Below are 15755 nucleotides of genomic sequence, written 5' to 3'. Positions count from 1 at the left end.
GGTGCGTGGCGGCCATTTTGAGCAGGGCTGGGAGAGCGGAGGCTGCGGCGGCGCACGAGGCACCTCCAGTTGGGCCGGGGTTTGTGTTGGGAGGAGGAGGAGAAGGGTTTTATTGTCTGCGGCGATAAGAAAGGTAACTCCAGCTTCCCCGCGTACTGTAGCGCTGCGCCACATCGAGCTTTTTCTTACAGGAACAGCAGCGTCGCTTTATCAACCTTTTGTGTCCGTTTCGGGCGCGATCCCCGCTTGGTTGGTGAATTAACCTCCTCCTAAGTGTAGTAATTTTTTTTTTCGCTTCAATACCAGACAAAACCCACTTAGGTTCATCCAAAAGATACTCCCTTCTCGTAGCTTATTATTCCTTTTTTTGTAGATTACCTTTGCTTTCGGAGCGTGAGCCGTAACTCCAACCAAACCGCAAACCCAATTAACATCTGCAAACCCAATTAACATCAGCTGGATGGGAACCAGCTGTAATTTAGGGAAGAGAGGGAGAAAACCTGCCCCAGTGACCCTTATTAGAAAAGCGAGCGCAAACAAAAGCTGTGGCATTTTGACTTACCTTTTCCCTGGAGGGTCACGAAGAGAATTTCAAAGCTATTTTTATAAAACATGGGAGAAAAAAACCAAAAAACCACCAACAACAAACACCTACAAAGGAAACTAGAGCAATCTCTCACACGCAGCACAGAATACCTTCCAGATAAAATGCATTTAAACCAACGCAGCCCTCTTCCTGACAGAGGAGGGAAAGTAATCACGCCTCACCTTTCTTTCCAACACCTTATTTTGGAATATTTTGCTGCTGGGACCTACATGACACGACCAAGCTACTGCACCGTTTCCTGAAAACAAACTGATCTCCCACTCGGAGTGTTTCCTCTCAGCAGAAAGCAGTACAAACTCACACCAACCGTAGAAATGTACCAGTTTTATTACAAAGATTCTCAAAATTCAAAATAAAAGCATCTTTAGAAAACCACAATATATTCCCCCCCCCTCCCCGACACAAAGATACACCGATCTCTCTCGCTTCACATACAAACACTGAAGAGCGGGAGTGACGCATCACTCGGATTCAAAGAGACTAAAAAACTCACGGTGGAAAAGGGAAAAGAAGGAATTAAAAAAATAAAACCTTTAAAAAATAACCTGTGTTAAGTTAGCAGCATTATTAGAGTTGAAACCCTCCGCAGCGCTCCGTGGGAGGTACAGATCCTCTTAGGGACAGAGGAATGCCCCTGAGAAAGGAGAGCAGCGAGTCAGAACCGCCTGCAAAGCTTCTGCAAAGCGTTTCACTAAAAGCTCATCTCATGATCAGCCGGTACCAAACGAGATGCAAAGGCCAGCTCTGGTCACCAAAGACCTTTGGGTGTGAGATAGCGCGTGGGAGTAGGAAGAGAAGCAGTTATAAAAATGCACAGAGCCCCATCTGCTGTTCCCTTCTAAAGATAACAGCTCCGACAGCCGATAAAAAGGTTCTTCTACGTGTTTACTGGCCTTGAGAGCAAGAGGAAAGGTTCGAGCTGAAAACATTTGTAACTTCAGAGGAAAGTTTTCAGTCAGCAACACGCACCAGCTGGGCTCCGTTCAGTCTGGCCTTTGGACTAAAGTCAGGAATTTCTGCAGTGGTTTCAGCCTAGGACACGGATCAGGACCGAGAAAGCGCATTCCCGGCACGTGGAGCCGAGGCAGGACAAGCAGGAAAAGCAAAGCAGGCGGCCAAACGGGCAGTAACTCACTTCCCCCTCCCCAAAAAGGGGCAACAGGTATAGAAAAAAAGGTATAAAAGATCTCATCCCTTCTCTTGCTCGAGACGCACCATGCTGCTGCGCTAACTGGATCGACAAGATCTTGGAAAATGTCAACCACCGCATTCGGGCGATTCTCATCCTGCATTTTCCAGATCTGCACCTGCAGGGCTCTCGGGCCGATTCACTAAAGCGCTTTTCAGATCGCTTTTAAGCTGCTTCATCTCTTTCCACAAGTTTGCTGCAGGGAGGTAGCCAACTCTATTCAAGAACTGCACTATTTGACCCTGAGAAGCAGCACCAGCTTGCAGTTACTTGCCACGGTGGAATCAAATTGAAGACCAAAGTCTCTCACAGGCTTCATTTGGGAACTCGTGTTCTCCCACAAAATAAAAGAAAAAAAAAAAAGAAAAAAGAAAATTCATGGCCATCTTTCCACCTAACCTGAAATGCAGATACTACTTCTACTTAAATTATTCTTTTCCCAGGGTGGTTATTCTGGAGGAGAGAGTAACGAAAGGAAGTGATTTTTTTTAAAGACACACTAAGGAGGCAGTGGAAGGCAAGAAACTTCCCAGTCACCAAATCTGGGCAGTGCAGGTCTGTCTACTCCGCAGAATCCTCCCTCTCTGCTCCCAGCGGAGTGCAGCAAGGAATAATTTACAGTTCTCAAGTCATTTATATATTTATATAGAAATATATACAGAAACATATATAAAATATAAATCCTGTGGAATGGGAGGCAACCAGAAAAGCTAACCTACGACAACTACGCACTGACAGGAACTGTCCGGCTGCAGCCATCTTAGGCGGATTTCGTCTCCTCCTTCACCCTGTGGAAGCAAGCAGGGAAGAATTCGGGTTAAACAAGCACCTCGGGCTGTGCCCAAGCTTCAACAACGAGCTCGAACTGCAACCTTAAAAACGCTGCTTATATGGCCCATCTGCATCTAAAACTTGTATCACATTACTGAGCGTAGGCTCCGTATTTTTAAGCCCTTTTCACCGAGGGCTTTCGCAGCCGCGCTGTTCTACACGTGCCAACTTCTTCCCGTTAAGAGCCCCGTGACAAAACCATCCGAACCAGCACGTCTCTCCTTCAACCCCCCCCAACTTGTGCCACTTCCCCCCGGGGGGCATTGCAGATGCTCAGCAAAGTACAGGCCTGGCTTTAATCGCCGTGCCAGAGCTCACCCTTTGGGCTCTGCTTTTTCCTCTTTTGCTTTTTCCTCTTCTTTCTCATCTACGGGGGGAAAAAAAAAAAAAAAAGACACACAGTCTTGCAGCAGGAGAGCACCTGCCAGGCAAAGGGCCAGAGCAGGGAGGGCTTCCAGCCCCAGCTGTCACACCTACCTTTCTTCTCCTCCTCCTCCTTTTCCTCCTCGGTTTTCACACGCTTAGCTTTCTTAAAGTTGGCGACGTTTTTGCGCCCTCCTTCCCCTTCATCTTCAGAGTCAGAGAATTCTTCATCACAGGATATTCTCTTATCAGAATTGCGGACTGAGCGCAAAGAGGAGAAGAGGTTGTTTCAGCAGATACCGAGCACTGACTTCTCCAAGCACACCTACACACAGCAACGAACTGACGAGCCTACGTGAGTCAGAATTAGGCCACGATAAAAACACTTCCATCTTCCTACTTGTCGTATCTTTTAACTCATCGCTCCTAAGTGCTCAGGCCCGAGATCAAGATCACACGCGCGACTTGGATTAGGTACAGTGTGATGTCTAGACTTGACGGCGTAAGCAGGTTAACCGACCTCACGCTGAGAAAATCCGTCTGCCAGATCTCAAAGCCAATCTGGATACGAACGAGCATTTTCACTGCGGAAGACAACTTCTGGGACCCAACCTGACAGTCTCCCAGAAAGGATCCTGTCACAGCACCTACATCACAGGAACTGTTTTAATTCTCACATGAAAGCCTACGTTCTCCCATTATGGAAATCATCTGGCAAAAGCACCGTTTCTCCAAAGGAAAATAAATCTCTCAGCCCTGCAGTGCTCAGCATCATTGCTTTAGTTTACAAAACCAATCAGAAAGGTGGGAACAGATTCAAACTGAAGGACTTTAGAAGGGAGATTTATCTGAATCGTATATTTTCCTCTCTTTTACTGAGGTAACTCTGTTTAGAGCCTGCACCCTTCTCCAGCCAACTGATCCTGGTCAGCTTTGGCAGCGCCAGGCTCTGAGGAGGAGCAGCACGCTTCCCAGGCGGGCAGCGCACCCACGCCGGAGACAAGCACGTACTTGAAATGCGTTTCTCAGGATCTTCTTCCTCCTCATCTCCACTGTCTTCCTGAACAGCATCCTCAGGAATTGGCTGCATCTGGACACCAGGGGCATGAGGCAGCATGCGCAGGTTCTCAAAGAGACGTTGCCTAGAGCCAGCCAGGAAAGGAATCCCTCCGTCAGCAAGATGCCACCCACGGCTGCGAGGGCCCCCGAAGAAGGTGTCAAGTCTCGCCAGGAGGAGCAAACACTTACTTGATCTTCTCGAGATACTCGTTGGTGTTCTGGTTAGTCATGTTCGAGGGACTGATGTGGAGCTTAAAGTCCGGTCCAAAGTACTCAAAATAGTCATTATAGGGAAGTTCTGCAGGTGAGTTGAAAAGGAATAAATCCCAAATTACCACTGGATCAATAATGAAACCCCATAAACACCCTGTACTTCAGTGCTACATAAAAGCACAACTGGGCTATGAGAGCTTCAGCTCCTACACCTAAACTCAGATCAAAACAGGCAACTTAGCAACAGGGCAACCAAAGCTTACTTGGCAGCTTTACGCCATCGACTTACACAAAAGTTTTCCGCAGAAGGCCATTTGCTGGAGGGGAGAGCTACAGGACTGAAATGCAAACAAGAACAGCTACTGCAAACCAGGGAATCCAAAAGCTCTTCCACAGCAATAACCCAAAGCTAAAGAAACATCTTAGGGTTGCTGCCTCTCCCACAGCAACATCACTTCCCTGAGCTCTGTTACTAGAGTGTCACTGTCCCTTAGTCTTGCTTCAGAGGCTCCTGGGGAAAGTTACCATTGGGAATTTCGGTGTCCAAAGCCACAGCAGTCTCGTAGGTCCAGCATCTAGCCACGTTGCGGATCGTATAGCCACCTCCTCCCAGCATCAGCATAGGCAAATTAAAACTTTTTACAAACTCCACACACTTGGCATGACCTGCAGCGAAAGCAGCAGGGGAAAAGGTCACAGCTCACGGCCTAAGAACAAACTTTTTGGTGAAATCTAATTACATCCGTTGTGCTGTACGGGGCACTCTTACCTTTAATGGTCAGATTAAAACAACCCAGCCTGTCCCCTGACAGAGAATCTGACCCGCACTGCAACACAACTGCGCTAGGCTGGAAGGTCTCCATCACTTTAGATATCACCTAAACAAGAAACCCGTTGTTACACACTCACCACAGGACAGTGTCACAGCCCCACAGTCATGTCCATGTCAGCAAGTGACATGAAGACAGCCCCAGTGTTCCCACAGCTGCTGACTCCCCTGTACTGGTGGCTCTCACAAAGAGCCGCTCAGTGACGACAGGCTGCGATTGTTAAGGAGGAACACAACCCCTGAAGAATCCTATCTCAGAAGACTGAATCCATCCCCGCAAAGAACGGCTCCACGAGCCACCCAGTGACAGAGCAGGATGCACAAAGGATCGCTCAGCAAAGCTGTCTTCACTTACTGGCTTGAATATTGCTTCGTAGGACTCGTCATCGATTCCGTCCCGCAGGGGATAGTTGACAGCGTAGTACTTGCCTTTGCCTGCACCGATATCCTGCAGGAGAGACCGCGAGTCACCAGAGAACCAAACGCAACAAGAGAGCAAGGGAAGTCTGGGACTCCCATCAGTGTGAGCCAAACGCAAAATCTCACAGACAAACACTGCCCTGGGCTTTTTTTTTCCAGTCAGCTCCAAGAGCAGCTTATTTGGCATCAGTGGGTGCATTTGGTCCTCAGTGTCAAGGAAAATCTACAACTACGTGTTGCTCTGAGCACGAGCACATGGGCTCTCACCTCACCTCACTGAGAAACCTCATGTTTCACAACAGCCACTCTCATACACAGCAGTAAAACCAGCAGCCAAAATTCTAGTTCCACAGCTGTACGCTGCGGAGATGCACAGCCCAAAATACCAGTTTGGGCTGACCGTGCAGTCTAGTAATGGAAAGAATCTATTTTTACTTTAAGATAATATATATAGTTTTACATTTACATTATCTCTCTCATATCCAAGTGTTTTATTAAAAAGAATTACTCCATTTGTGGTGCAGAGTGGCTACACCAGAAAAGAAAGCTCCAGCTGCACCAAAGTTCACAGCATTAGCACCCAACTCTGGGCAGAGCTGAAAAAACACAACTCAGAAGTGGAAGGCAAGAGAATTCGGATCAGACAAATGTAATTCCACTAAAAAGCATATAAAAAAAACCCCACGGTAAAGAACCTTTCACCCCTCGAGAACGGCACTCTGGCGACGTCAGAAGTCCCAAAGGGAACCACGCCTGTATCTAACCTGGAAGAGCCAAGCAGTCAGCGCAGTTACTCCCGGATTCCTTAACGTGCAGGACTGACTCACAGGAGGAAACGCCAGCACGATAAACCAACCTGCACAGAAATTCTGCCTCATAAGCTTTCCCCCAAAAGCTTGTGTGACCAAGCTTAGCCTGCAAGCAGCTACAGATGACCAACGTGCCATCCTCAGAGTCCCTTTTCTGAGCATTATCCCACCTGAAGGCTGCTAAGAAACTGATTCCAAAGCCTCCGTTTTATTATTATACGAGGCCATGGTCACAGGAAGAAAGCACCTACTCCAAAAGTGGAGCCAGCTGCCTCCCATATACACGCCTTTGCCCTTTGCCACTTTGAGAGCAGAAAAATCCAGGAGAGCAGTGGCTTTAGTTAAATTAGTATGACAGCAAAGAGATGGAAGAGACCAAATTTCAAGGTGATTTTCTGCTAAGCCATCATTCTCACCCGTAGGTCCCCTGTTCCTGGGAAGTATTCTCCGTACTTATGAAAGGACACGGTCATGACACGGTCTGTGGTGTAAAAAGCTTCCTCCACGCCGTCTCCGTGGTGAATATCAATGTCAATATACAGCACTCTCTGGTGATACCTAGGATCAGAACGGAGTCAAACCAGTGCATTTGTGCAGAGCAGAAGCTGCCTTCACCAGCAGAGCAAAGGGAAGGAGCACGGACCCCGGTGCTGACCCCCATGCCACACAGCCCCCAGGCAGCTCGCTCCCCAGAGCCTGCAGGTGAAAGCGTAGCTGAGAACGGACACGCGCCTCAGCCACCAGCAGAGCAGAACGACAGAGGAAAATAAAGCAGCTTTTGCTGCTGATCTTTGAAGGCAGACGCAACTCAGTTTATTCAGATTCAGCCAAAAGGCTGCATTTTTACGCCCTAGCCTCCCACCAAGGTTCGCCTTGAGCCAAAAGCTGTCACATATTACAGCCACGGGCCCTTTTCCAAGTGTGGGTGGTAGAGAGAAGGGCCCAAGAGCAACTGCGCAACACTTGAAGCCTTGTGCCTCCTGCACAGTGTCACCGCTGGACAGATCCTTCGGGAGAGAGGGCACTGCATCCCAACAGAGAGCTCATCAAGCCCTCCTGGGAAAAAGCAGATGAAGAAAAAGCACCAAAAAGAACACACTGGGAAGAAAGCAATAAGGATTCCAAGGAAATGCAGCAGAACAGACAGACAAAAGGGGTAAAGAGTACCACTCGTACTTGAGGAGCTCCAAGATAGCTAAGACGATATCATTGACATAACAGAAGCCAGAAGCCTCGGACTTCTTAGCGTGGTGAAGGCCTCCCGCCCAGTTCACAGCAATATCTGTCTGTTGCTTGTTCAGCTTCACGGCACTGGCTGTTGGGAGAAGAATTACAAAACCTGAGCACAGAGCAAGGGCCCCACAACAGACAGCGAAGGGTGAAGTATCGTTGCTTCCCTGTGCGTTTGGGTGCTTCACAAAGCACGAGCCCAAGGCTTTAACGCCGAGTGTCTCAAAAAACTTAACAAAAGGCAAGAGAAGAGAAACGTGGGCTCGGTTTTGCCCACACACACTTTCCACCACTTCCCACTTTCGTCTCATAGTACGAAATCTGCACAAGCACAAATCCGCGCCATTCTAGCCGGTGTCACAGTTGAAGACAGTTTAGGTTTCTCAGTGCCCCGAACGAAAGATTTCCATGAAAGGTTTTATCTGACGTATACGTAGGTCATTCACAGGCATTTAGGCAAAGGAAGTTCTCTTCCCCCACACCTCTCATAAACTTTCTGCAAATTTTGCAAGTCTCCCAGCATCAAAACAAATGATGTGTTCTGTGGAACCTACAGCTGTGGGACCAGCGAGTATAAAGCTACTTCAGAAAATGCCGCAGTCAGTACTTGTCCGTCTTGAACTACGGCACAGGAAATAAAGGCTTCTAGATGTCACTGCGGGAGTAGCAGCCACAAAGGTTTAACGCCTGTACAGGCAGCGCAGTTCCGCAATATCAGTCTTTCTGCAACAAAGTATTTGAAAACAGTGAAAGCATTTTAAATGTTCCAGCTTTCTGGGAGCTTACTGAAACCTATTTCGCCACATGGCCAGAGATAGTGGCTTTTTGTTAAAAACAAGAGATAAAGTAACCCTTTACTCTCCTTTCCAGGTTATGCCTGCCCAGAGCAAGCCTTTTACAACTTTTTTTTTGCTGTTTCTTTTAATAAAACTCCTGTTGCTGCTGTGGTTTTGTTTTAACTCTATCGCTGGCAATGTTGTTAAACCACCTACAGAGCCCTTCACACATTCGGTGAAGTAACCCAGACTAGTGAGTGTATGCTTAACAAATGTAAAAGGATCTGTCAATACACAAGGCTTGAACTCTCACACGGGGAAAAAGATCAGATCAGATTATTAAGGAAATCAGAAATATGCTCACAGGGCTCCCCCTCACCTACCTACAACAGTTTATTTCTGAGACAGAACTACATTACATACAACTGCTTAAGAGAAAAAGAACATAGGACTTGGGAGCTTACCGACGGAGCCTCCAGCAGAGAGCTGACAAAACTCAAACAACCCATCAAACACAGGGCAGTCTTCCCCAACATTAACTTGAAAAGAACACAAAAGAGTTAGGAAGGCAAAACCACAAATACACAGCAAAGCATAACCGCCCCTCCGACTCAAAGAGTAAGCGATCGGAAGCTGTAAGTGACAAAACCCCTCGCACAAGTAATAAAACATCATTAATGTTATCAACCTGAGCACTGCCTGACGAGGCTGAAAGGTTGTTGCTGTCGGGGAGATGCTCCTGACTCATAAGAAAACAGGAAAGTGGGTCCCAAGAGCTCTGGTGAGAGCAGCACGACACCGACAGGGGTGCGCTATGGGGGACCCCGAAACCGGGCAATCACATCAGAAAACAAGTGGGCAGAGAGCAGATCCTGTCAGCAGGAGCTGCGTGATACCCACACACGGCCTCAGCACCAACTCCAGCACGTCGACAGGGCTCTGCTCCCGCACACACAGGCTCTACAAATCGGAGGCCAGCACGCCCAGGCATCCCACAGGAGCCACACCGGGGCCAGGCCACCGGGACCCGGGCCCTCTGCGGGGAGCAGAGCCCAACCACAGAGCTAACGCTGAGCTCCATCGCACTAACCCAGAGCAAGCGGGAAAGGTTTTTTGCTCCCGGTTCCTGCCCTGTGGCTGGGAAGGAGTTGGGAAAGCCAAGAGCGCCAGCGCTGCAGGAGAAAGCGGGGCGAGGGAAGATAGCGGCGTGTACTGGATGAGAAGTTCACACCCAGAGCTGTTCTGTCCTGCTTTGTACATTCCTTCTCTTCACATTGGACAATGAGTTTTAAAGTTCTCAGCAGTACCGCAGTTTTGGCCTGGATAAAATTTCTACTGTAAACAGTTCTATGATTAAAAATAAAAACAGTAACAACAGACTTGGGCTGAAGCTAGATTTTGTAAGAGCCGCTTTACAAACAAACAAAAATTCTGTATTTTTGTAACAACATCTGTAGAATGCTTTCTTCTGTGCTTAGTGAGAAAAGCACAACCAGCACAGTTCTTGCAGCCACAGAAACTCATCAGTGCACAGCCGCCACAAAGACCGTGTGACAAGGGAGTCTGAATGGTCCCAGTTCAGGACAGGGATGTCTGAAAAAGACAACACCCATCAGGAAACCCAAAAGGAAGCAATTTTTCCTGCTTTCCAATGGTTTCAGCAGGGCATGGCAGCGGGCAGAGTTTGAATAATCAACTCAAAAGAGGTGGTAGGAAGCTTTCCCTGCTAAGTGAGTTTAAAATATCAATTTCTGCATGCTTCCATCACAACAAATTAAACTTCTCAGGTTTTAGGTTGCAGGGTAGGCCTCAAGCAGGCAACATGGCATTAGCAGAACAAAACCAGAGACTGTTCCTTACCTCTACTGCCCCTCAGAATTTTGTGGGCAGCATGGACACTATTTGAGGGCGTCCCTCTGCTCTACCTGGCAAGGACAGGAGCTGCTCTGTAAATAGGAGCCCGTCAAGCCCTCTCCCACCAGGAGATTCAAAGCAGCCAGCGCTACCAAGGAGGGATATTAATAACAAGGGTCAATCACTTGACTATAAGCAGAAAGCTCTGGAGGAAGGCGAGAGGCACAGATGCTCCTTCTTGCAGTGGGTGGGCGAGGAGCTTCCCACCCAGGAGAGCACAACCAGAGGAGCCCAGCATTCAAGGTGGAACCATCCCTGTGGAAGGGACAGCAGCTCTCCTCCCCTGGAAGGAAAGCTGAAGCACCAAGGAGGCTGCAGAGACCCGCCGCTGTTCAAGGGAGCGCCAACCTCATCTCCTACATCCCTCATCTCTGTCCTGAGCCTCCTGTGACAGATCTCTTGACATACAGAGGCTACGGTTTTGCAGGTCTCGTTGAAGAGAAGCTCTGTCCTCCCCATGTTTAAGATTAATTTTCCTATTTTGCCTCCTTCAGGTAAAAACAGTTCTGTGGCAAGTACAGTACAGAAAACATCGACTACCACAGAGAGCAGAGTGGGTGTTTATGAGCTGTATCTGCTTCAGGGGTAAACAGTTCAGTTCGTGTAAATATGTACTTTGGTACATGTCATTTGGTGTATCATTTACTGTAGGGAGTCTTTCAACGTATATTACTCATGGACCATATTACTCGTTGCTCTTAAGCGCTTGTGCCTTCAGATCCATCCCCTTCAGCTCATACCAGATTTCCAAGTGCCTCTACTTCAGACTCGAGACCCCTATTTTTTCTAAATTGGAGATTACACTTACTCCACACAAACAAACCCCATGGGCAAATAACTTTTTTCCTGCTCTGGAGGATTGCAGTGTACGAGACCAAAATACTGTTTAAATGAACATCGAACCTTCCCCGCTATTTGTCTGTACGGTTTGCCACGGTCATTGCCAAAGAACATCAGCTCAGCGGTGAAGAGATGAAAAAAAAGAGATCAAAAAAATGTTTCTGTAACAAAGTCACCATTCGAGAGCCCTTCCATGGAGCGGAGAGCTCATAAACCAAACCATTCTAACACAAAATGGGCAGGTATTGCTTCCTCCGCTTCCAAATTGCCATCGCCCTGAAAATTCTTCCAACTTACTGCAGATTTTGGGCACAACTGGTAAGTTGGAGGGTTTTCTGCTTGTTTGTTTGAAATCACACAGCCCTTTTCCACCTCGATACCTCTAGTTACAGATAAGCAGTAACACAAAATACATGCAGCTGATTTCCCCTCTGAGCCAGAAAGGCAATTTAGAAGAGTTTCCATCAAAATACAAGACATAAAAAAGGCCGCCAGGTCAAAGGGTTTTCCTCAGCTCTGGAGAGAGGGACCCATTTTTAAAATGCTTGATTTACAAGAAAAAAACTAAAATCCAAGTCAGGAGAAATATAACTTTCTGTGGTTCTTCCTACTCTTCTTTTCACAAACCTCTAAAACCTGGCCTAGAATTCCCAGAAGCACAGATTTTAACATTGGCAGGAACTACGGCACCACCCGCACGGCTTACATCTCTGCATCTGCTTGCTGTACTCAGACATGTTATCTGGGCGAATAGATCTCAGAAATTTTATGTAGTCATCACTGTGGTACTTGGTCATTTCTTCTGCGTTTGCCTTGTGAGGGCGCTGCAAGGACAAAAAAAAAAAAGAGCAAGGCTTGTTTTGAAACACATCTCTCTCCCCAACTCCCATTTCCAGTCTCAGATTTACTCCCAGAAACAGCAATAAACTCAAACCAGCAGAATTAAATGAGAGAAACTTATTTCCAAAGGCAAAAATGCCACTACTGGAGACTGGAATGTATTACACTATCTAGACAAGGAATTTAAGTTACAAGGAGAAAAGCTTATCTGAAGTAAAGAACATCTCACTACAAGCAATCAGAAAAAAGCAGAAATACATCAGCACAACTGGTTTTGTTATTTTTTCCTTTCCTTGTCAGAGAATTTACAAGTCTGAAGCATCAGAATTAAAGCCTGACAGGCAAACTAAGGTCTTTCATATGGATTTCTCTTCCCGACCAGCCCTGCACTTACATAGATCTCCATCTTCCTGTAGAGGCCGTAGTTCAGCAGCAGGTTGTGGGTCATGCGGATGCGGTGGGGTTTCATTGGATGGCCTTGGCCATAATAGTAGTTTCCAACGTCACCTGGGAGAAGAAAGGATTTTGTTACGGCAGGGAAAACTATGAATTTCTCCAAAGAGAATCCAGGCAAGCCATGAGAGACATCCTCTGTCAACGCATCTGTTCACAGGGGACAAGGTCTCCCATGCTGCGTGTGTAGGTATCTCCATGGATCCAAGAGAAGTTTGTCCTAGACTCAAAGACAGACATTTGGAAATTAGGGTATGGCCAGACAGGGCAATTTTTTAATGCTAGTTCTGGGTAAGGCAATCCAGGCAGAGCCTGAGCAACTAACATCATGCTGCACAACTTGAGGGAGCTCCACTCTTCTTGGGCAGGAGGAGCTTCGGGCACCACTTTTGCCTGTCCTTGCTCAGCAAACACCAGCTCTCGAACGTCCTCCCCAGGCTGTTCAGGTCCTCTGTGGTATCTCACATTTACAGAGCTCGCAGGCTTCGCTGCTTACCCTGAGCAGAAACCCTCACACAGGCAAGAGGCATGCAAGTTTAATCCCGGCTCAGACAACGACTCATCAGACAGGAGCCCGTCACCTCTTTGCCTCAGTTTCTTACTATTTACCCAACAGAAAGGATACAAAGCAGTTAAGTCTGTCAATAAGCAGCCGTAGTTTTACAGCTTCTCAATGATTTTCACCCCTTATTATCGCTTGGAAACCTCCAGAAGAAACTGCACACCCACACAGACGCACCTGACAAGCGACCCCAGGGCCACGAGCATTAACCAAGTTACCTTCCTGCAAAAACATCTCCCAGCTCACCTCTGCACGCGGATTTTCTCCCGCCTAGCAAAAGCGGAGCTCACAGCAGGCACCGCAAACTGAGTTTTTCCCTCCCCTTCTTCTCCCAGGGTACTTATTGCCATGAAATTTACAGAAATGGAACTTTCAGATTTCTGCCTGCGAGAGGCAGACCCCAAAGCTGCCGAGCAGGAAAGGCACAGAGCGCCACGCGCAGCAGCGGTGTCGCACAAACCTCGTTGTCTCGGGAAACAGGACTAAAGTGTTCATGTCGTACAACTCCCGACCAGCTTAGGAAGCAAGAGACCCAATCCGGTCTGGCTGGTGACTCACTTGGGAGCATTAATATTTCATCACCAATCGAGGAGAAACTGCTACTTCCTCGCAGCACAGAGCTGTAGTTCTGCCTCCTGTGGACACGGCTCTATTTTCACCCAAAGCAGATGAAAACGGTGCAAATCCCACACCCAAACAACTCCTCTGCTGGAGCTTCCCTCTCTGTGGAGCGACGGTGAAATGGGATGTTCTTTGCACAGAGTTATTTTACTGGGACAACTCTCCCTACCGTAAAACCACGCTAAATCAAGCTTTGGGGACCTCAGTAAGAGATGCTTAAAACCTTACCTAGGAAATACAGGCACAAAACTACACGAAGCTTGGAAAAAATCATCATCTTCACCTCAGGCTGTGAGCGAGAAGCCCTGGGCAAACACTGCCTTCCAGAGCCTGCTCGTGTCGGCTCCGCTAAAACCAACCCACCGCGGGTCCTTCGGAGTCCCCGCAAACCCAACCCCCCCGGGAGTCCTGCGGAGCCGCAGACGAGCTTGTCTGCTCGGGGATGTCGGTGCAGATTAAGAGTGTGTGAACTCAACGGATACCTCTTCCTGTCTGCCGGGGTTAAGTAAGTCCCTACACAGGGAGCAAATAAAGAAGTTACTGTTCAAACTCGCACAGACCCTCAGCACCCCTCAGGATTTCCACGAAGGGCCCTTACGACACCCGACGACCTTCTCCCCAACCTCTGCATCCAACCTAGACCTGCAGCTCAGGTTCCTCCGCAGCGCAGGATGCCCTCCTGCTCTCTGAAACGTGTGGCTCCAGGAAAAGACCCCAAAAGAGCACCCCAGGGACCTCCCTTTGGGAAACTACTGCACTAGACTGTGCTGCTCTAACCCCCCTGCACGGAAAATAAAAGCTTCTAGAGATTCTGCCTTCCCCTGACAATAAAAGCACACTTTCACCCTAGGACACACTGTGGATGTTTGCCAGCCGCTCGTAAAAGAGCAGTGGAAAGAAGGCACCGAAACCAAACCACAGAGTAAATTAGGGAGGGCAGCTACAGACGAGAGTGTGTAAAGCTAACTTTGTGTCGTTACTGTGCAACGAACGCTTCGAGGACAGCAACCCCGCTGAGCATTCTCCAACAAAATGACCGGTTATTGCACATTTAAGACAAGCTTTTAAAGCTTATAGCTGTTCACAAACCAACCAATTTCTTTGCAAACATACTATATTCCAAGGCCATGGATAAGTGTGAGCATGGGGACCATTTTTCTCTTTTGCGTGAACGTGAAAGGCATCCTGGCACTTCCTGAAGCACTCTTTAAGCTTAAATCAGGCATTTTAGGGCCCAGGGCTCCAGCATCCCCGTCCATTTTGGTATGAGGGGATGTTGCACAGAGATCGGTTTTCTGGTGAACCTGGGCTCAGTTGGGCTGAGCTCTACTCCAGGCTCCTCCTTGCCCTGCCCTCCTGAAGGCACCGGCTGAGTCAGGACTGTCATTACAGGTTGCAAACCTACTGCTTAGATTTAATTTTCCACGGAAATAAAAGCCCTAGCAGTCTGAAGAGCCCACTTTAGTGCTTGAAGACCGAGCACGTCCACGTACCAGGGAAAAGTAGCGACAAAAAGGTTTTATTTGATTTCACGGACTAAAAACCACGACGAAATAAGAGAATAGCACAACACCTTTCACAGAGTGATCATAGGCTCTGCTGAAAACGAGCTCGCCCATCACAGAGGCACCAAGTCGCCCCTTCAGAGGGGAAGTGGGTGGGAACAGACAGGGGCGGCACAACCAGGATTTCTCCCACAGACTACAGGGTAGAAGTGGGGAAGCCACACAAGATACCCAGCCTGAGATCTGGCCAGCTCTAACATACCCCAATGGGATGATTATGTAGCCCCAAAGCAGTGCTTCCCTTCTTAAAAAGGGGGAAGGAATAAAAAAAAAGGCAGTCTATGATCCAGCCAAGTTCAGAGCTAGAACTAAACAATGTTCCCAGACACAGGAACTCCCTACAAACAACCGCTCGGTCGGTCTGGCTCCCAACGCCTCCGGGCCTGTCCCTTGCTTGACAGCAACGCCGCTGACCCAAACGGGAGCCTGAGGAGTGCCTCTTCCTCTTAAGATGGCTCAAGGAGGCTTCCCCTCCCTGTAACCCTCCCCGAGTGCTCCCCGTCCTCCCAGAAACCTTCTCTGGCATCTCAGCGCGGCTCCCAAAGCCTCTCTTGGCCTCGGGCCCCTCTCGCCATCCTAAATCCTTCACAGCCTTTCCCCACCTCCAAAGTGACCAGATCTCCCTATCCCCTCG

The 15755-nt window shown here is 48.3% G+C and overlaps 1 protein-coding gene across 1 annotated transcript; it reads right to left on the bottom strand.

Annotated features, from left to right (window-relative positions):
- Positions 1-1857: 1857 nt before the first annotated feature.
- Positions 1858-12433, bottom strand: HDAC1 (histone deacetylase 1). The gene is made up of 13 exons (XM_009867914.1): positions 12315-12433; positions 11787-11904; positions 8791-8865; positions 7497-7635; positions 6737-6878; positions 5447-5539; positions 5032-5140; positions 4788-4928; positions 4239-4347; positions 4002-4132; positions 3105-3251; positions 2946-2994; positions 1858-2584 (listed from the first exon to the last, which is right to left on the bottom strand). The coding sequence occupies exons 1-13, from the start codon at positions 12387-12389 to the stop codon at positions 2557-2559; spliced, it is 1356 nt and encodes a 451-aa protein (XP_009866216.1). The 5' UTR covers positions 12390-12433; the 3' UTR covers positions 1858-2556.
- Between the last annotated feature and the right edge of the window lie 3322 nt (positions 12434-15755).

This window comes from Apaloderma vittatum, unplaced genomic scaffold (assembly GCF_000703405.1).
Source record: "Apaloderma vittatum isolate BGI_N311 unplaced genomic scaffold, ASM70340v1 scaffold15444, whole genome shotgun sequence".
Classification (NCBI taxonomy): Eukaryota; Metazoa; Chordata; class Aves; order Trogoniformes; family Trogonidae; genus Apaloderma; species Apaloderma vittatum.
This window is presented reverse-complemented; position numbering and strand designations above follow the sequence as displayed.